The 21,064-nt window shown below is 31.5% G+C and overlaps 2 protein-coding genes and 1 non-coding gene across 5 annotated transcripts; 2 read left to right on the forward strand and 1 right to left on the reverse strand.

Annotated features, from left to right (window-relative positions):
- Window positions 1-216: 216 nt before the first annotated feature.
- On the forward strand, window positions 217-290 carry TRNAI-UAU (transfer RNA isoleucine (anticodon UAU)). Its single transcript has one exon. It is a non-coding gene; the product is annotated as a tRNA-Ile (tRNA).
- A 75-nt stretch (window positions 291-365) lies between these two features.
- Window positions 366-4,646, forward strand: LOC110667756 (protein IQ-DOMAIN 10). 2 transcript variants are annotated; one of them, XM_021828721.2, is made up of 6 exons: window positions 366-601; window positions 1,175-1,239; window positions 1,356-1,529; window positions 2,612-2,839; window positions 3,935-4,048; window positions 4,137-4,646. In XM_021828721.2, exons 1-6 carry the CDS (start codon window positions 577-579, stop codon window positions 4,461-4,463), a joined length of 933 nt encoding a protein of 310 aa, XP_021684413.2. In that variant the 5' UTR covers window positions 366-576; the 3' UTR covers window positions 4,464-4,646. The 2 variants fall into 2 exon arrangements, with proteins under 2 accessions (XP_021684413.2, XP_021684414.2); XM_021828722.2 differs by having other exon boundaries at window positions 368-601; window positions 1,148-1,239.
- LOC110667740 (transcription factor TCP4) lies at window positions 3,735-11,326 on the reverse strand. Of its 2 annotated transcripts, XR_009148212.1 has the most exons (3): window positions 8,296-11,326; window positions 8,060-8,189; window positions 3,735-4,404 (listed from the first exon to the last, which is right to left on the reverse strand). XR_009148212.1 is itself a non-coding variant. In XM_021828699.2 (2 exons), exon 1 carries the CDS (start codon window positions 9,627-9,629, stop codon window positions 8,331-8,333), a length of 1,299 nt encoding a protein of 432 aa, XP_021684391.2. In that variant the 5' UTR covers window positions 9,630-11,326; the 3' UTR covers window positions 7,824-8,189; window positions 8,296-8,330. The 2 variants fall into 2 exon arrangements, 1 of the variants encoding a protein (XP_021684391.2); XM_021828699.2 differs by lacking the exon at window positions 3,735-4,404 and having other exon boundaries at window positions 7,824-8,189.
- Between the last annotated feature and the right edge of the window lie 9,738 nt (window positions 11,327-21,064).

Consider the following 21,064-nt stretch of genomic DNA (forward strand, 5'->3'; position numbering starts at 1 on the left):
TTGCTTTTGTTTAACTCTTCCACCAATGGATTAGATCAGGTACATGGGTGACGTGCCAATTATAATAGTTATAAATGATCATTTATTTCATTTAAATTTGTTTTTCTACAGATATTTGATATTTCTCTCATCCGAGGAAATTAATTTCAGTAATGGATATTTCATTTATGAACAATATTTTGTTATGATAATTAGTGTATAGAATAAAGTTCAAAGGGTCCCGTAGCTCAGTTGGTTAGAGCGTTGGTCTTATGAGCCGAAGGTCGCGGGTTCGAGCCCCGCCGGGACCAAGTTTTCCATAAATTTTTTCCCCCTCATCAAATATCTAGTTCTGCTGATACGATATGGCCCATCAACCACCGGATCATGGCTGAGCACCAATGGAATGGGAGGTCTGGGAAGCAACTGATGACAAGCCTTGCTTGAAGTTGATTGTTGACCTTCCATAAGATCAAACACCAGCTTCAGTTTAGTTGGGTTGTCACTTATGGAACCCCCTTTCTCTTTCTGGCATTTCTTATACACTTCTGCTTCTACCCACTCCTCTTCTCAAACCCATCATCACCAGTCAGGAAAATGGTTCACTGTTGCTTCTTCTTTGGTATTTTTTCTTCCCATCCTCTTCCTCATATTTGTTTGCATTTTCTTGTTGTGGTAGTTTTTATTATGTTTAACTGACTAGTGGGTACATTATTATATTATTAATTTCCTAATTTTGTAGTGAATTTTCTGATATTTCCTCTTTTTCTTCTTTTTTTCCCTGTAATTATCCAATTTGTATTGGAGTCGTTTAGTTGGGTTATGGAATAAGTTTTTGGTAATGATGTGTATTGGTTCAAATTTATAATACTTGCATTTTTGCTATGCTTGAAGCTAAAACGTGATTTACTCAGTAAATGCTTTTTCTGGGAAACCTTAGCAATGCTAAAACATAATAAATTGTAGGGAAGAAAGCTAGTCTCTATTACTTGATAATTATATTATTCAGAGCAACAAAGATTTCAAAATGAAAGCTTTTCAGTTTTCTCGTTCATCCATGTGTTTCTACAATTTTTTCTTGAACATGAAATGAATTCTAATCAGTGTGGACATTTCCTTGTGGCATGTTTACAACTTTACATTGGTCACTACTGCACTAAAACATCAGCATCCTGATCTATACAAATGGGTTCAGGAGACTGTTTTAGGTCTATTATTAGCCTGAGGAAAAACAAAGAAGATAGGTCCAAAAGAGTGAAGGTATGTTATTGAGAATTCTAATTCTGTAACATTGGGCCACAGCTGCCCAGTGTTATTGCTTTTTTTTTTCTTACGAAAAAAAAATCTAATTTAGCTGAAGCACCTATTTGAGACAGGTACACTCAGCTAATGAAAAAACAAATGAGTCTGAGGGAAGTTCCAACGCTCATATAGAGTCGAGTAGTCCTGCTCCTGCCAATTGGAGGTCACAGGGAAGTAATGGTGTTCCTGGAATATCAGCTGAACACAAAGCCGCTATTCGGATTCAAACTGCCTTTCGAGCTTATATGGTAAAATTAATCAGTGTGTGAATATGAACATTAAACTAGTAATCCAATGGCATATTCTCCCCAAACCCCCCCACCCCCACAAATGGATGATTATTTTATGCTGCATAGAATGTTAAATTGTGTGTTAAACTATATGTCCCCAGAAATATAGAGGAGAGGCCATTAGGTAACATTTGTCATTTTATTATCAAATGTGGTTAATATGATCCGAAATGTATTAGGAGAAAAGCATGAATGTCATCTTCTGCTTTTCGATGCTTTATTAAACTAGCAAAGAAAAAATTTAGGTTCTTTTGTATGGTTACCGCATGCAGATTAATTCTGGTGAAGCTCATAGTCAGTAAACTGTACATTTTGTCAATCCAGATAATTGAGAATCTAAAATTTCAGATTACAGATCCATGGGTTCACTTAGCTTCTACTTGGGCACAAATAGATATTGGATGGCTAAATGCATTTTAAATGGAACTTATTAGTATACTGAACAGGATAAATAAGGTAAATGCAGCTATACCACAACTTAATGTCAAAGATTCATAAATTGATCTAGGAGAAGGAAGATGCTTCTGATCCCTGTTATGTTCTGTAATATAATTTATATCACGCTAAATTTAAGTATATATATTCTTTTTATTCATTGTGTCTAGGTTTTGTTAGCGTTGTTTTCCCTCATAGAACCAAATCCCTTTTCCCTATCTTCATATTATGACTTGGTCTTAATATTACTCATCCCTTTATGTGAGGTGTTGTGGGACAAAATGTTTCATTGGAATAGCTAACACTAGCGCACTTTAGAATTTTTAGAGTAATAAGTGAGACCGTCTATTACTTTATCCTATGTTATGTATATATGCATATTGATATGAAGAACACTTATGCATACTGATATGAAGAACGACTTCATTGAATTGTCCTGTTTAAGTCATTTACTTTCCTAGTAACACCTACAATGATTCTTGTAACCCTTTTGAAATCATGTTTGTGTAATATCATTTAATGGCCATTTTATTTTTCCATAATTCAGTCATGATGGAATTTTGTATCATCTGTAAAATATAATGATCTGGTTGGATCCTTTTCAGGCAAAAAAAACAATGCGCCGTCTGAAAGGAGCAGTGAGATTTAATGTATTGATTCATTGCAATGATACTCAAAAGCAAGCTTCAAGCGCATTGAGCTATATACACTCATGGAACAATATACAAGCTCAGATTAGAGCTCGCAGGCACCATATGGTCACGGAAGGCCGGATTAAGCAAAAGAAATTAGAAAATCAGCTAAAACTTGAGGCCAAGCTCCATGAGCTGGAGGTACTAATTGACTATTACCTACCTGGCATTATAGCTTTCATTGCCTAATTTATTAAATAGTAACATGCTGCCAAACTTGACCAGTCTTTCTTGTCTCCTGGGAGCCCTTTTAGTTAAAAATCGCCATGCTTTAGCTAATGGATTGATCTTTATAAGTCTTGAGCGTTTTGGAGACCGCATGAAAACTACATTCATTACAAATTTTCTGGGGCACTGAGTGTGTACTTTCTTTCCATTTTGCTTATATTGAATGTCCAACACATGCCGTTGCTTAAAAGTTGAATGTAAGCATATTTAAGAAGCCAACTCCAAAATTTAGGCAAAGCAAATTTTTTGCCAAAACATGATTTGCTGACAGGTTTTAAGTTGCTTCAAATTGACACGTTTGACTTGTTGCATTGATAGTTAGTCCTGCAGGTAGTTCAAAAATCGGAGTTGCAGGAAAATTTGCAGTTGTCATCTAATTGCTTCTGAAGGCTCCTTTAGTTTGTTTATTTTTTTTGAACTGCAAAGGAAAAGCATGATTAAACAAAAGCATGCAGGAGGAGGGAGTCTATATGAGTCATCAATGAGAATTTGGCCCATATTGAGTAGGCTAGTTGCTGTTTGGCTGGATTGATCCCCATAAAAGCGGGACATGTCCTCTAGCTTTTATCTCTTTGGGCAGAAAATTCAATTGTGAATTGTTGTGAATTGCTTGGCATCCATCACTGCAGCTAACAGAAATCAAAGCAGTGGGGTACCAAATCTGAAATGAAGGATGGTGGCCTGCAAATTCAATGCTCTTTTAAACTTTTATTGTCTCAGTTTGGGAGAGGTTGAACTGGTTATTAAAGCATATAGATTGCTAAGCTGCACATGTTAGTGGGCCTAAACTTGATAGAGACTGCAGCAGTATGGGTTCTCAACTTATATTGTTAAGCTTGTTTTAGGACCAAGGTGCATTGGCAATAATTTTTTGTTTTTTCCTTGGGAAAGCAAAGGTTCCTTCGATGTATGATTTGAAAAGCAATGAAGTGCTTCTGAACTATTAATACTACAATTTAGGAACCCTAGTCATCATTTTCTTAATTGTAGGTTTAACTTGTCTCATAGGTAGAATGGTGTGGAGGCTCTGACACCATGGAAGAAATCCTCTCCAGGATCCAACATAGAGAAGAAGCAGCAGTTAAGCGTGAGCGAGCAATGGCATATGCCTTCTCTCATCAGGTTCACCATCTGTGATATGTTTTTGCACTCTTGATTCTTTTAACTTATGTTTCTATTGAAGGTCAGAGTAAGTCATTTTGATTTGCAGTGGAGAGCCAATCCTAGCCAGTATCTCGGCCAGGCATATTACAGCATTGGCAAGGAAAATTGGGGTTGGAGCTGGAAGGAGCGTTGGATCGCTGCTCGCCCATGGGAGATTCGGATTCATGCTCAGCCTACTAACCCAAAGAAAGTCCAGAGTGTGGAAGTGAGCAAATCAGAGATGAAAATAACACTCGCAACCAAGCCTGCTTTGTCAAATGGGAAGGTGAGCACCAAAGCTAAAAAACTGTCCAACACAATTGTTGATAATCAAGCTGCACAAGAAGCCAATAGTACAGTTGTTAGCTCATCTCGTTCATTGATTCCAAGTTGAAAGATTATAGCTTAGCAAATTTCTATGATTCATAAGACTGTTTTATCTTGTGTTGTTCTGGTTTTGTCCATTTGATGTCGGTGTGAATTTTGCTTGCTGTGTGTAAAATAAGGCAACAGACCCTTGAACATGTGCTTTGATTTGGCTATATCTACCAAAAAAAAAAAAAAGATTTGGCTGTCATTTACTGTATATTATCTTAAATACTTTGCAAAAATCTTCTTGCCTTTTCAAATTCAAAATAATATCACTCAAATTTTCAATTTATAAATTGATGGTTTAAATCCTTAATTTGTATTAACAATATCACTCAACTTTAATTTTATTTTAAAAAAAATCCTTTAATTTATAATATCAGACTTTCAAGTTTTTTTTTTCCAAAAGAAAATTACCATTTTATGCATTTCTTTCGAAAAGGGAATTACCATTTTATCACCTTTCCCTTTCGTTTTATCCATATTTTACATTCTTAATTTCTTATACCCAAATTAATTGATAATTATTTAATGATGATATTATTTTATTTTTATCTATTAAATTTATTAATAAAATTATTTATTAATTTATATTTTTTTTATTCGATAAACAATTCTTTTATGTAATGCAAAAAGAAAAAAAAAAAGTACTTCGGACCATTCCATATCGACAAATCGCTTCACATGGAGCAGCTAACCCCAGCAGAGAAATGCTTTAGCTGTGATCTTACTATTTTTAATCCTAAAAGCACTTAACTAAAGAAGTTTACTTGTGTTATTATGAATTAATTATCATCCTAATTCATTGTTATATAGCTAGGCAAAGAACAAACTACATTCCAACAAGATCCAGCATCTCTGAACACAATAAACTCTGCAGTTTTCTGCAAAATCACTATTCATGGGTTATTCAACTCATGCGTGCCTGCCTCGTATCCTCGTCAAGCCACAGTATTTATATTCACATTGTTGGGAAAAAGACGAAGCATTTCAATTTTATAATCTCATTACGCTGAACAAAGCTCGTTGGAGAAATAATAAAGAATTTGATGAGCTGCTAAACTAATGTCCTTTTAGTTCCCTAAAGTTCATGCTAAATTTTGCATAGCCTAATTAACTAGTTTATTTATGTAATTTAATGATACTCTTAGGGTGGCATTTTTCAGTCAGGTATAGAGAAGTAGCAGCTAGAGTCTTAGAGATGAGCAAAATTAGATTTAAATAAAACAAAAAAATTTCGATCAAATCTATTTAATCCAAAAATTCAGTTAAGCTCGGTTTTTATTTCTAAAATTTTTAATTTAATCATTTGACTCTATTAAAAAAATTCATAAAATTTGAAATATAATTTAGTCTTTGAGATTTAGTTAAACATACAACTTAGTCCTTATAATTTAAAAATCAATCAATTTGGTTTTTAACACTTTTAATGATCATAAAAATTAGTCTCTGCAGTTAGAATACAAGTTAAGTTGTCGTTAATTCTAGTTAAAATAATTAAAATACCCTTAACTCTATTTTCAATATGAAAATAATTTAATCTCTTAGATTTTATTTTATTGATAATTTAATCCTTAAAATTTGATTAAACCTACAACTTAGTCCCTAAAATTTTAAAATCTTAGGACTAAATTATTTTCATCCTAAAAATTGAGTAAATGACATTTTGTCATTTTTACTAAATTTAATAGGAAATTAATGATAATTCTAACTGTATAAATTTACTTGTAGATTTATTAAAATGTCAAATACTAAATTACTTAATTTAACCAAATCTCAATAACTAAATTATAATTTACCTAAATTTCTTATACTTTGCATTTGTTTAATCCTTGTCTTTGAAACTTAAGAATTTTGGCATTTGATCATTTATTTGATTGTTGAAATTTTGGCATTTGGGTTATTTGAATGTTGAAATTTTGGCATTTTAATGGTGTTCTAAAGATTGAGGAAGCCTGATGGAAGAAGAATTGATATTGAATCCATTCATAAATTTTTTCGATTTAGCTTCAGCGGAAACTGAATCGGCCGTTGGCTCACCCCCAATAGCAGCCGGCATATAAAAGCAAATGTCACTATCCCAATTGAAGCCAAGTATTACACTTTTTTTTTATATTTGTGTGGTTTATTCCTGGAGGAAAAAATTCCAGCTAGACTGGAGAAAGATTTTTATGAGGGACTGAGATTAACAGGGTAAGGAGGGGACCAAAAGACAGGTGGCAAAGTAGCACAAATTTGATGGTATCCATCTGTATTCTTCCATAATTGAGCTTTGTTGTATTCCTTCCATTCCCCTTCATGGTTCCTCCTGCAGATGTACTCCACTCAGCCCCATTTGGCCTATCTGCTGCTAAATTTATCTGAACTTATTCATTACGGTATCAAAGTTACAGAACATGACCTTTAGATTCTTTTACTACATGATCTTAATGGAAAAGCAACCTGCAGCAGCTGTTTTTCAACTCACGTCCTTCACAATTCTAAAAGCCTGTCTGTACTGCTCTTTGCTGTTAGCTACTGACGTCTGCCAGTTAAACATTGATTGGTTAACACAAACTACTAGAAATCACAACTTTTAACCGATAAGCTTTAGCTCTCGAGTTCGAGCTTGATTTCCAGTCGGAGCCGCCTAAAATTCCAAACAAAACCCTGAACAAGCAACATTAGGCCCCCAACTACTCATCCAAAGACCACCTAAAACATGTACAGGACAGGTCCTGAAAAATTACACTTGAGCACCATCCCGGCGAGAGACTTCAAATTTTACCAATTATGGGAACATGGTTTTTCCTAACTAGGCAGTACTTCTGCATGAATTTTGTATAAATTTTGACTTATATTCGTTTGCTTCCCCTTTTATGGTTGAACTCACCCTAGCCTAATGCTTTGACATTCAAGTCTAATAAAAGCCAAAGCAAAACAGAATAAAATATGGACTAAATGACACTTGAAAACACATATATCAACTAAATTAGTCATCCAAATCTCCTATTCTAATCCATTGCCAACAGCTTCCATTGTAGACAGAAAATGATTTGTGGTTCAATGCTCCCAGAAATGCGAGCAGTGATAGAGATGTTAAACATTGGTTATTCTTTCAATTCCTTTTGCTTAATTTAGGAAGTTGTTGAGGCATGAAAAATCAGTAAAGCAGCAGACGAAAACAGTCACATTTGAGGAACTCTCTCTTTCATCAGCAAGAAATAAATAAAATAAAATAAATTGACCATTTCTAAACAGAGGAAAAATTGTTTTGATAAAAAAGAAAGCAACAACCAGCTCAAATCAAATTGCTGAAAATTTTCTATATTTGTTTATCTGGGTCTGCCTTGTTTTGTGATTAACTTTTGAAATAAGGCCAGATTACACCTATCAGGTTGCTCTGGCAAAGGAAAAGTAGGATTTTCTTTCATCAATGCAAAACAGTTCTGCTTCTATCAGTTCACCCTAGAAATGGAAGGGAAAACAATAGAGGATCCATCACATACACAACACTATTAGCAACATAAACACATATGCCCAATCCAACAAAGAGATCAAACAAAGTTGAGCTTTGAAAGCTCCCTCAAAACATGAAAATGAAACAAACACAACAGGATAATAGCATAGAAAGCTAAAAACCTGAAAAATCCACTCAGATCTTTCTCCTCCTATGGTTTTTGCCATTGAACCATTTCAAATGGACCAAAATCTCTCCTTTTAACTGGTCCTGAATCCATGTTCTTCCCTCTATATTGGTCTTGTAGCAGACCTGCAGGATAAAAATGAACAAAATGGATTGGTTGAAAAAATAATCTCGAAATGAAAAATAAGAATTTTAAAAGATTGTGAATTTGAGAAGTGGATTTTAGGGGCACCTATTATGTGAGATTTTGGGAGGTTTTTTGCTGTGTCAATGGCGAGAATCAGAGGAAGCAGAGGACAGCTTGTTGTGGATGCCGTCGTGCTCCTCTTCTTCGCCCTGAATTCGTGCTGGAACGCGAAACCCAGAGAATCCAGCAACGGAGGCGGTGAATCCTCCGCCTGATATCGAAGATTGTTGCTGATGGATTTGTGGGATTTGATTGTGTTGATGGTGATTGGAGGTGATTCCTGGATCTATCCAAGCACGAACTGAAGGCGTGATACTGGACTGAAGGGTTCCCCTCTGAGAAAAAAACTGGTTTTGGCCAAAAAACGGCTGCGACAGTGGCGGCGGCAATACCGTTTGTGACAGTGTCGGGTTGAAGATAAATCCACCACTGCCACTAGCTCCACCACTACCAGTTTCGGCTGCACCACCAGCATTCCAGGCCACCATTCTCTGGAATCTGCTGATTTCTGCTGAGTGATGCTGGTGGTGCTCAGACCACCCAGCAGAAGACCCACCGTCAAATCCGAGATCATGGGCAGTTCCAGACAACAAAACTTGCTGTTCATTTTGAGTATGACCATGATGTGACTGCTGCAAAAGAATTGGCTCTTGGAATGACTGTAGTGACAACCGCAGATCTTGGTTCTGGCTACTGGTCCTTGATAGCAAATCTGGTGGGTAGTTCTGAAACTGTATTGACGCGGATGATGTCTCCGCCGATGCACCCATTGGGAAGAAAGATTTGATTGTATCTGCAATGGCATCCGAGTCTAGAGATAGTGGCAGAAAACCGGAACTATTGTTGGGATTTTCTGCCAGATGTTGCTGCTGCTCCATATTTTGAATATCTGCTCCCATTGTTGCTGCTGTTGCTATTGTGGTTGCTGCTGCTACTACTGTTCTTGTACTGACACTACCAGAACCGCCTACGACAGCAAGATTCTCCATGGGAAGGCGATTATCTCTCTGATCAGTTAACTGATCCTGTTGGATGCCAGTTTGAGTGGTGGCGGTGGTGGTTGCAGTAGTAGGATGCCACGCGGGTAGCTCAGCGAGTTCGTCTATGGCAGCCTTGGCTTTCTTGATTAGCCAATCAACAGCCTTGCTGGGGCGGTCATAGCCAAGGCGGTCCTGCACGTCGTAGAACTGGATTGCAGTATGGGCTGAAAGCCGGACGCGGCGGTCTCTGGGGCCTTTTGCTGTACAGACCTTGCTGTGGCGGTCTTTTCTTCCGGTTGAGCGGACAATGTGGCCTCCTTGGACCTCCACTATCTCGCCTCCTGTGTTCCTTGTCCCCAGTCTCGACGATGCAGCTGCTTGTTGGTGGCTTTCTCCCATTTTTCTTGCATATTCGATGCTCTGCCCCGGGAAGGTTGAAGAAGAAGAGGAAGAAGAAGAGAAGCAAGATCGTTTCTTTGATGGGTTTAGAGGGTTTTGTATTTGTTGTAAATCCAATCTTTGATAGAAATGTTGGTTTGGACCTTGTTGGAGAAGAAAGGGTAATTGTTGATGGTAGTAATGGTGCTTTTGTTCTTGGTGCTCTCTTTCCCCTCCTCCCTCTACATGTCTTGAATTTAGCGCTATGATTTCTTGATGTTGATGACAATTGTGAAGGTGATGATGATTCCTTTGAGGATCCAGACTCAGGCCCTTGTGCTTTTTCTGTTCCTGCTTTTAATAGAGGGCACTTTTCTTTAGTGGGTGGTGGTTGTTTCTTTACTGCTCTGTCTTTGTCTCTGCTTCCTAATCTCCTCTTGCTGCTTGTGCAACTGCTGCCACCACTCTGATACCTGCTTCTGCTGCTGCCTCTCCCAAAAGGCCCGGCCATTCAATATTTCCACTTCCATGACACCCAACGCCACCACCCGAAACTGAAAACCAACTCAGAACCCTCCCGCTCTATTTGCAACCTAACCCATCTCTTTCCTTCTCTCTCTCTCTCTCTCTCTCTCTCTCTCTCTCTCTACTAAGCTTTTGGTAATTGGGCCTCTCTTTATGTACTATGCACTAATTGAAATGATTATATAGGCAATACCCACTAGACCTAGAAAACCCAGAAATACACCCAATTTCTCAAAAGGCGTCTTCTTGGGAAATCTCCTGCACCACTTTCATAGATTCTAGAAAGAAAATAAGGTCAGGGGAGGTGGGGATAGTGCTAGAGAACAGAACAGTAAATGTATAGGGTACTAATTCTACAGGGGAAGAGAGGAATTCTCAATTTCCCTTGACCTAGGACAGGAGCTATGGATGATGATACCAGTAACAAGGATAGTAATAGTGTTTGGTCAGAAAAGAGATTAAAGATTTCTGTGATCTCACCACTGCATCCGCTGCTTCTGCTTGCTCCTGCCGTTCTTTGTACTACCCTAACCAAATCCACAAACCCAAAACCCTCCTCATTCAATCAAGGGCCAGGTAGCTCCAAGTTTCAACTCTCTCTCAAACCATTTCTTTCTCATTTCTAGTCTTTGTTCTTTATCTTCACAATCTCTATCTCATTCGGTTCTTTTAAGATTTTTACCACTTGGCTAGCAGTTAGAATAGTTGGTTATAGTTCCAGGGTGGTAGTCTCTGGATTGTCTTGATAGATTAGATCCTTTATATGCCACCACCACTGCCCACGCCTTTTGAAAGCGACTCTCCCTTACGGCCTTTTCTCTGCCCTCTCTCTTGCTTCACATAAAAGAAACAACATCATCTTTCTTTCTTTCTTTTCCCTCAATTTCCTTCTCGCAATCCATCTTTTTCTGGTTTCTTGGATTTTTGTACATGGCATCTTAAGGTCTGTCCTTTTTCCCGTTTTCTTTTTCTGAGGCAGCATATGATATCAATGTTCTTTTGAGGAAAATTCTTGCATACCTCCATTCTGCATTATTGAACTGCCCGTGGCAGACCTGGCTGGTGGTTCGGTGTAGTACGGAATCGCCAGTTGAAGTTGCAAGATTAAAATTAATTTGCATTATATCATTTCTAAGACCCATTTGTTTCCTGAAAGTAATTTGACTGTGAAAATATTTTTCATGAAGTTTTTTTTTTTTTAAGAAATATTTCCCTTTATTCAGTATAATATTACACTAATATATATATATATATTAAAATGAAAAATTTTTTCTTTTAAAAAAAAGAAAATTATTTTGTTTAAAAATAAATTAATTTTTTTATTAAAAAATATTTTTTATTGACCTATTTTTTAAGTGTCTTAAACTCTAGAAAATATAAAAATTATTTTCTGTAAAATAAATGAAACATAAAAGAGAGTTTATTAATTTGACTATGCATGTACATCCTCACTAGTAATTATGTTGAATTTACTCTTCTTCTTATTTCAGGAAGGATTATTATTTTCTTTTTTAATAGGGGGAACATACACAAGGAGTATTGTAGAATTTTCAAATAAGAGATTCCACCATAATTTTAATTGGAAGTGTATCGATTCTGATTTCAAATCAGGTTTGCATAGGGATCAAAATTAAATTAAAATTTTAGTATGATTCTAATTCAGCTCTTTATTATTTCAGTTTTAGCTCGATACAGTTCTTAATTATTCAATTTTGATTCAATTTATTATAATTTTGATTTAATTTTTTATTTTTAAAATAATTTATAAAATTATTTTCATAAAAAATTATAATTGAATTAATATTTAAATTTTAAAGTATATTATTATCACATAATATATCATATAATATATTTTTTAATTATTTTTAAATTATATAATATTTAATTATAAATTATATATAATTTAAGATTAAGCATATTAGATAATATATTTTTAATTATTTATTAATCATGTAATCTTTAGTTAGAGGATATAAATATAATTATAAAAAATATATGTGTGTGTGCGGAAATGACTTTAACTGAAACGTAAACTCAAGATTTCACAAAATTAAAGATGACTGGAGCACTATGAAATTAACCATCAATTAATTTGATCTAATTTTGATAAAAACTAATAATTGAAATTTTTAATTTTTCTTTTTTTTAAATAAAAATTAAGTTTTATCAAATCAAATCTATTAATTTTAATTTGATTCAAAATCAATTTTGATCGATTTAAATTTAATCTATTTTTATTAATTTTAATTATAAATTAGATAATCTCATTTTGAATACCAACAAAACCATAACCAGCTCTACCAATGGGATTCGACTTTAATATCAGCTTATCAAAATTATTGAACATCACTTTAATACTTTTAAAATTGAATTCGAGTTTTTAATATTTTCTTTATTTAACATAATTTTCCTTTGAAAAAACATAATTTTAAAATTAAACAAGAAAACTCAAATGAAATGATTTACATTTGCCAAATGGCTAGCAAGGATAAATTATTAAAATCTTTTTTAAGACTTAACGTAATATATATTTTTATTTTTATTTTTATTATTTTCAAGTATAAAATGTAAAAATTTTAATAGATATTATTCGGTTTATTTAAATTATATTAATTAAAAAAATAATTATCTTAAATAAGAGTTCTAAATGGCTTCAGAATTTTTCTTTGTTATATTATATTTTGGCCAATTGGATAAAAAATACCAAAAATTTATGTCAATTCACATTTATATTTATAACTTTTAATTTTGACTGATACATCTTTTAGATCTGTCACAGTTATATCCAACTCAACTCAATTAAATATTTATCCCAAAAATTTGGGATCGGCTATATGAATTCTCTTTCTCCACTCTAAACGATTTTGGGTTAAATACTCGAAAATGTGTAATACTTGTAGGTCATGTTGTACGTCAGTTTAGGTCTATCCCTTCTTTTTTTTTATTCTCTAACTTAATGTGCTCTACTTGTCTAACTGGAGGCTCCGCATGTCTACGCTTCATATGATCAAATCACCTTAATATTTTTTCTTTCAATTTATCCTCAATTGGCACTACCCCTATCTTTTCTCTAGTACTCTCATTATGAATTTTATCTAGTTTAGTATGACTACTCATTCACCTTAACATTTTCATATCCGTAACTCTTATTTTAGACAAAAAAGACTCTTTTAGTGCCCAACACTCACTGCCATATAACATGGCCGATTATATGACTGTATAGTAAAATTTTCCTTTCAACTTTTTGGGAATCTTACGATCACATAAAATTCTCGTGGCACGTCTCCACTTCAACCATCTGGCTTTAATCCTATGATTAACACCCTTCTCACATCCCCCATCTACTTGAACGACTGAGCCGAAATATTAAAAGTGATTATTTTGAGACAGTACCACTCCATCTAAACTAACTATTTTCCTATCACTAGAGTGAAATTGAATAGAGTGAAATTGAATCTGAAATGTTAATGATAAATTACAATATAGTACCGAAAGTTTTATTTGATTAATAAGTAAAAGTTTTGGATATAGTGATTTAATATGAATGTTTGGTATTTTTAGTCTATTAATTAAATTTTATATTTAAAAATAAATTTTATTTTATATTTATTTTTAATTGAAACTTTATACTAAAAAAATATTTATTAATTTCAATTTTCGTAATTATCTTTTCAATCAAGGCAGACAAATTTATATATTCGAATATAAAATATAAAAAAAATTCAAATACTTTTACAAAATAATTTTGAAAAGAATATATAATTAAAAATAATATATCTTACATGAATTATAATATCTATTAAGTGAAATATATATTTTATGTATAATTTACTCTAATTAATATGTATATTTTATTTAATGTGTATTATATTTCATGATAGACCGGTTTAAACATATTTATTTCATTAATTTTTTACTAAATTTTTGAAAAACCCATTAATGAGATCTAATTTTTTACATATGAATTTTTTGCAATTATGACTTACTAATGAGTTTAAATTCTAATTCAAAAAAAAAAAAAAGAAATCTCTTTGCAATAATATTCATGTTTTACACTTCTTTTCACGAGGAAAAAGAAAGAACAAGAAAAAAAAATCAGCGTAAAAAATTTATATTTAAAATAAATTTATCATGAATTATAGTATTCATATATAAAATACATATATTAATTAAAATAAATTATATATAAAATATACATTTTATTTAATGAATTTTATAATTCATGTGGAATATATTCTTTTCAATTATATATTCTTGTCATTATATTATTTTTAAAATTACTTTGTAAAAATATATAAATTTAATTTTATATTTTATATTTAAATATATAAATTTATTTGACTTGATTCAAAAAATAATTATGTTAATTAAAATAATAAAAATATTTTTTATAAAGTTTCAATTAAAATAAATATAAAATAAAATTTATTTTTAAATATAAAATTTAATCAACAAACTATAAATACTAAATATTTATATTAAATTATGATTATATTCAAAAATTTTTATTTATTAATTAAATAAAATTATTAATAATATATTATAATTTATCATTAACTTTTAAATTTAATTTCACTCGATTGAATATAATCATAATAAATCTCAACAATGTTGATATTATTGTCAAAATTAAAAATAATAGATATAAACATAAATTAATATAAATATTTAATTTTTTTTATCCAATTACCCTATATTTTTTAATATCAAATTAGAAAACGAGGTAGTGGAACGTGGCAAGAGCCATGTAGCCTGTTAACAAAGATCTGTCAATCAAATACACCTAACCATTGATAAGATCCTTGCTAAAAAAAAATTAGAGAAAATGTTGTTTGTTTATTTAATTAACTTAAATATACATTATTATTATTATTATTATTATTAAAAAATGATGTGCATAGAGAACAAGAATGGAAATATTATGGAGGTTTGTGTTCAAACTCTGAAAACTTGTAGTTTGAGCTTAGTTGATTTATAGGGTAATATAATAAAATAAGACAAATTATACAGAGAAAAGCACAAAAAAAATTGCATGTAATTTTGTACTTACTGTTTTTAATTTAATATATACACCCTCATTTAATTATAAGTTTTTTATCATTTTTCTATATAATATTTTATATTTTTTTAAAACAATATTTATTTAACTATATAAATTATAAAAGTTATATAGTAAACGGTATACTTTTTTGTTCTAGTTATTTGATTTTTAAATTTTACATCTTTTACAGGAACATTTATTTTTAAAGTATATGAAAAACAATCTATTCTAGTGGACATAAATTTAATGGAATTGAAAAATACAACATCATAAAATAATTAAAAATATAATTATGCGTATTTAAAAAATAGAGAACAATTAAATTATTGATATAAATAGATGAAAAAGAGAGAGATTTTAATAATCTATAATCAATATTTATAATCAATATTTAAGAGAAATAAAAAATAACTTATTTTCAAGTATTAAAAAATAAATTATTTATAAACACCCTTCAATTTTAAATTTTTAAAGTTTAATTATTAATAAATTACTAATAAATTACTTATATTATTTTTTAATTATTTCATATATACCAATGAATAAAAAAAGTAAAAATAAAAATTTTACAATATTTAAAAGAAGTAAAAGTAAAACAGGCATTAAAAAAAAGTAAAAGAAATATATGAATTTTTAAAATTAAAAAAGATGAATTGAATTTTAGATTAATTAAAATCTAATAGCCAGGTGAGTGTCATTTGACAAATTATTAAGCAAGTGTCTTATATAACATGACACATAGCAATTTTTTTAAGCCTATTACTAAGTCAAATCATTTAATTTTGTGAGCTTGTTTTTCAGGGTCAGATTATATACACGCGCGCGCACGCGACCAGTTTAGGGCTACAACGTGCAAATTCAACAATAATTATTATTAATTTTTTTTATTAATAAATGTTACTTACTATGATTGTAAATTTAAATAAGATATATTTTAAGCACAATTAAATAATGCATTATTTTATAGTTACATTTTCTATTTAAAAATAAAATAAATAATATGATATGATAAATCAATAATTATATATTTATTTTAATAATAAAATAAATAATATAATATAGTAAATTAATAATTATGTAATACCTCTAATTTTTAAATAATTATTTTATATATAAATATTAATATTTTATTATATTAAAATATTATAAAAAATTATTTGAAATTTTTTGAATTTTAAAACTCGGATTTGATTTTTTTTAAATAATAAATTTCATTAATTTTTAGAAATTAATTTAAAAACCACGTGATAAATTTAAAAATATATTTGAACTCTACGAACTTTTTGAGTTTTTTGAAATTCTTTTATAATTTTCGAGCCTCATTTTCGGTCATAAGACAGAGTAAAAATTTAATTTTGATTATCCTGAATCGAATCGATCGAATCAAACCGATTGGATCGGACAGGTCGAATCTGATCAGACTGGTCTAATTGGACCGGTTCTCTTTTTTTTCTTTCTCTCCTCCCTTGAGCGTCACCTGACCAGTCTCTTTCTCCTCTCGTTTTCTCTCTCCTCTCTACTCCCTTGCACCGCGTGCCCCAGTCCCTTCCTTCCTCAATCACCAGCGCACATCCCCCAAGCCTCCCAGCCATCGGCCGACGTCCCAGGTGGCCAGAAAATTATGCCAAAGTCCTCCTCTTCGCGTGCACGGCTTTTCAACTTCCAAGGCCAAATCTGGCTGATCTGGCCACCAATCGAATCGGGTCTTTTCCCAAATACCTTCTACTCCTCGAGAGCTTTCCATCGACACCAAGATTAGAAGTTTTCATCAAGTGGATTGTCCAATTTTAGCTCGGAAAGTTTTAGCCTCTTTTGAATTTTGGGCTCAATTTATCATAAATAGGGAACCCCACAAAAATTCTTAGAGTACCAGCGTGTTGCATTCGATGAGAGCTTCGCGATAATATAAATTTTAAAATTTTTTGACACTGAAAATTTGATGGGTCCCGCGAATTTCGCAGTGTTTTTTCTAGTTTTAATTGAGCTTATTTATTTTTGTAAAAATTATATTCTAACCCCTTGTAGTATGGGCTTCTCATAGTACATTCATTTTGCGGAAATTCGACCGACGCCCAAATCTACAATTTTGAGTCAGATGGATAGGCTGCTGGAGATGTTTCAGAATCGGATTAGAATTGCGGTCCTCCCCACCATTTGCAGACGCCCTAGTCGCGTTCCAAGAATCGAAATTGATATAGGTAAACCCGAACCTTATGTTTCTTCATTTACTTGGTGTCGGATTTAGAATAAAAATTCATAAAATATTCATGGGTAGTTAGAAAATTATAATTTCTTTTGCATTAGCTTTATAATATTGTTAAGGATAGCGGGACACAATTTTAGAGCTCATTTGAATGATTTTTATAAAATGTTAGTTTTATGGACTAAAATATAATTTTTTAATTTTGTGAGTATTGCCTGTTTTGGAGGGCCCAGGAGGGGACATATGATATTGATGGGATATGGATTGAGGTGTATAAGTTAGAAGTGTTATTTAAGCCCTTGTTCAGGTTGGATAAGTTCTAGGTACAGAGGAAACTCTGTCAATTTTTCGACAAAACTTAGGCTATTTTTGACTCTTTCAAAGTTTTGTTTTAAGTAAATATTGATCAGTTTGTAATGTAATTGTTTGAGTGAGCTGGGCCAGCCTTACTCCTCCGCTCAGCTGCTGTAGTGACTTGTGAAGTACTGTGAGTAGATATTGATTTTACTATTTTAATATTATTATATATTCAAGCCATGTTCATATATCACTTATAGATATATGTACATAGTTATTTGCTAGGCATGCCTTGTATTGCATTTGTATTTGATAACATTGCTATGGTTGTTGCTTTGTAGCGATCTAGAGCCGCGTGTGTGAGTTGGTGTGCATGTGGTGTGTACATGGATATGGGTAGGACGGGTAGACGTGGCTGGAGCTTGACTCGCTGGGACCCAATCTTTATTATGGATAAGTCACGATAAGCACAGCTCGAGTTGATCTCGTTGGCCCTCACATTTGGATATTAAGAAAAAGTTCAGCTTTGAGTTGATCTCATTAGCAGAGGTTGGAGCTAAGAGAGTTGTATAGGGGATCAACTCCCATATATATATGTGTGAGTATAGATTTGACACACGGGTGTGTGAGTACTCTAGATTACCTTTGGTGTGATTATGACTTGACTTGTTTAAATTGTGTGAAGATGTTATATTTCATTCTTACGGATGCACTAGATTTAGATAGTTATAGAAATTGTATGTAAAATCAATATCTTACTCTATGAGTCAAACGCTCACTCCTGCTCACCATTTTTTTTTAGGCTACAGGAGGGCTTTTCTTTGTGACTTACCTGCTTTCTTCCTCGCAGGTCTACTAGTTCCTGTATTTATATTTATGTTATATTATTGATTTAAACTCTAAAACTCCGCATGTGCTAAAAATATTTTATTGATTTGGAGCTGTAAAAGATTATTAATTGAGGATTGTAAGGGTGAGCTGAGCTTTCCAAATTTGTATATTTTATAATTACAAGTCGGATGAGTTGAGAACTCTCCATTGGATGGACTAGGTTATGGCCAGATTCTGTCTGGTTAATTTTTTGAAAATGAGCTTGGATGTGGGCTTTAAGGTTGGGCTAGAGAATAGTTATACTTACTACGAGATTTGGGAGCCTTATGTTGACCCAAGTCCTAATACCAGTCTGGCCCAGAATTTGGATCGTGACAAATTATATGTTTATTTTAATAATAAAATAATTTATAAGATATAATAAATTAATAATAATATTTTATTTTAGTAGTAAAATAAAAATAATAGTTAAATATAATTTTACTAAATATTTAATATAAATCAGTTATTATCATTTATTAGCTATCAGTCATTAGCTGCATTTAATAGCTAAACTAAACAGGCTCTTTAAATGGAATTAGGAATGGCAATAAGATAGGTCAGGGGCGAAGATCTCTGCTTTCATCCCCATCCCATAGCAGTTTAGAGTCGGGACTGAGCATTCCTTGTGGGAGTGCAAGGTCGGGTGGGTTTCCCCGTAGAGAATTTTCTTTTTATTTTTTTTCTCATTTTAATTTATCAATATATAATATAAATTTATTTATTAAAAATAAAATATAATTAGAAATGCAAGTTTTACACATTATTTCAATAATATATTTATGTATTTTGTTAAAATTATAATATTTAAATATACAATTATATAAAAATAAATTATTTTTTGATAAAAAATAATAATATATTACTATGTAATGCGGGTTACGGGGTTTCAGGGTGGGGAGAAGGCCTTCCCATCCCCGCCTCGCACAAATCAGGTTTGGAGAAATTTGATCTAGTTCAGGGCGAGGCAAGTCAAGCCTTAAATGGAATTGAGACCTTGTTTGGCTTAAATGGCTTATTTTGGAAAGTTCACTTCTTATAAAGTATAAGAAGTTACTTAGTTAGGTTAGAGTGAGTTATTTGCTATACGGTTAAAGAAGTGAGAGTCTTGACTTATGTGACCAATAAAAACAAGCAAAATTTTAGAACTTTCTGAAAAATTAAAGTTCTTGGGCTAATAATTCTTCACCTTTTTTTTTTTTTCTCTGATAACTCCAAGTCAATTTGAAACAGATTTAAGCAAATCTACTCAAATATATCACTGTTAATAGATTTTAAATGAATAAATCGTCATATTTAATTTTGTTGGAAGATCTTGAGTTTGGTGTTTTCTATCCTTTAATGTGGTTATTATGTTTTTATATTGTTGAGATATTTTGGTTTTTTGGTTAGAGGAGTATTCTACAAGGTGCAAATCTTTCCTTTGGTAGGATATCTAAATTTGAATGTTATATGATAGGGTTCGTATAAAGTCAAAGAGTAAAGTAAACAACTTTCCTATTGGCCAATTTACATGCTCTATTAACACTATTGAATATTTTGAATTTTTTTATATTATTTTTTTTATATGAGTACTTAATTTTATTTATCTAAAAATATAATATATTGATTTGTAATTATCTTTTGTGCTCTATTTTTAAATCATAAAAATATATATTTTTTTATTTTTATGCAAAAAAATTATTAAGCTTAGTTACTCCAATCAAACAAGATTTGAAAGATATAATTTGTTAAAAGTTTTAAATTTGAGAAATTAAATCATTTTAAATTAAAATTAAATACACTAAACAATAATTATATACAAACCACATAAATGATCATAAATTACTCTTAGTTTTTTTTTTTCATGCAGTATATTGTTTTATTGCTGGATAGATCAGCATTATTAAACTCAGCCCGAAGGCTGGTGAAGGATCCGAATGAATGGATCTGTGGTTCAACTAATAGGTCAATAATTCAACCAGTGAGTCATTAAAAATTAATTAAATATATAAATGAATCAAAAATTAATTAAATATAACACCTATTAATATAAATAAATATAATTAATTATATTTTAATTATTTAAAATAAAACTTTAAAATTTATTAAGTTATATTAATAAATTTTAATAGTGTTTTTAAATTTTACATAAAATTATTCAAGTAATATAATGCATAAAATTTTCTATAAATGCATAATTTTTTTTAATATTTATGAAATATTAAGTATATATTAAAAAATAGATATATTAAAATAAAAAACACATAACTATTAAGTTAACTCAATTGATTTTGATTTTAAAGACTTTTTTATGAGGTTTTAAGTTTAATTTTCTATACCAAAAATAAAAAAAATAAAAAAAAGAGATTTTATTGAATAATTAAACCGCTCGGGTTAACTAGGTCACATCGATTTACTGGTTCAACCGCCAGATCAATCAGGTCATGCTAGATCACTTCCTTATCTGATTCAATTATAAACTTAGATCAATTTGAGGACTAATTCACTAGTTCACTAGTTTAATCGATTGGTTCAGTT

This window comes from Hevea brasiliensis, chromosome 4, assembly GCF_030052815.1.
Source record: "Hevea brasiliensis isolate MT/VB/25A 57/8 chromosome 4, ASM3005281v1, whole genome shotgun sequence".
NCBI classification, from domain to species: domain Eukaryota; kingdom Viridiplantae; phylum Streptophyta; class Magnoliopsida; order Malpighiales; family Euphorbiaceae; genus Hevea; species Hevea brasiliensis.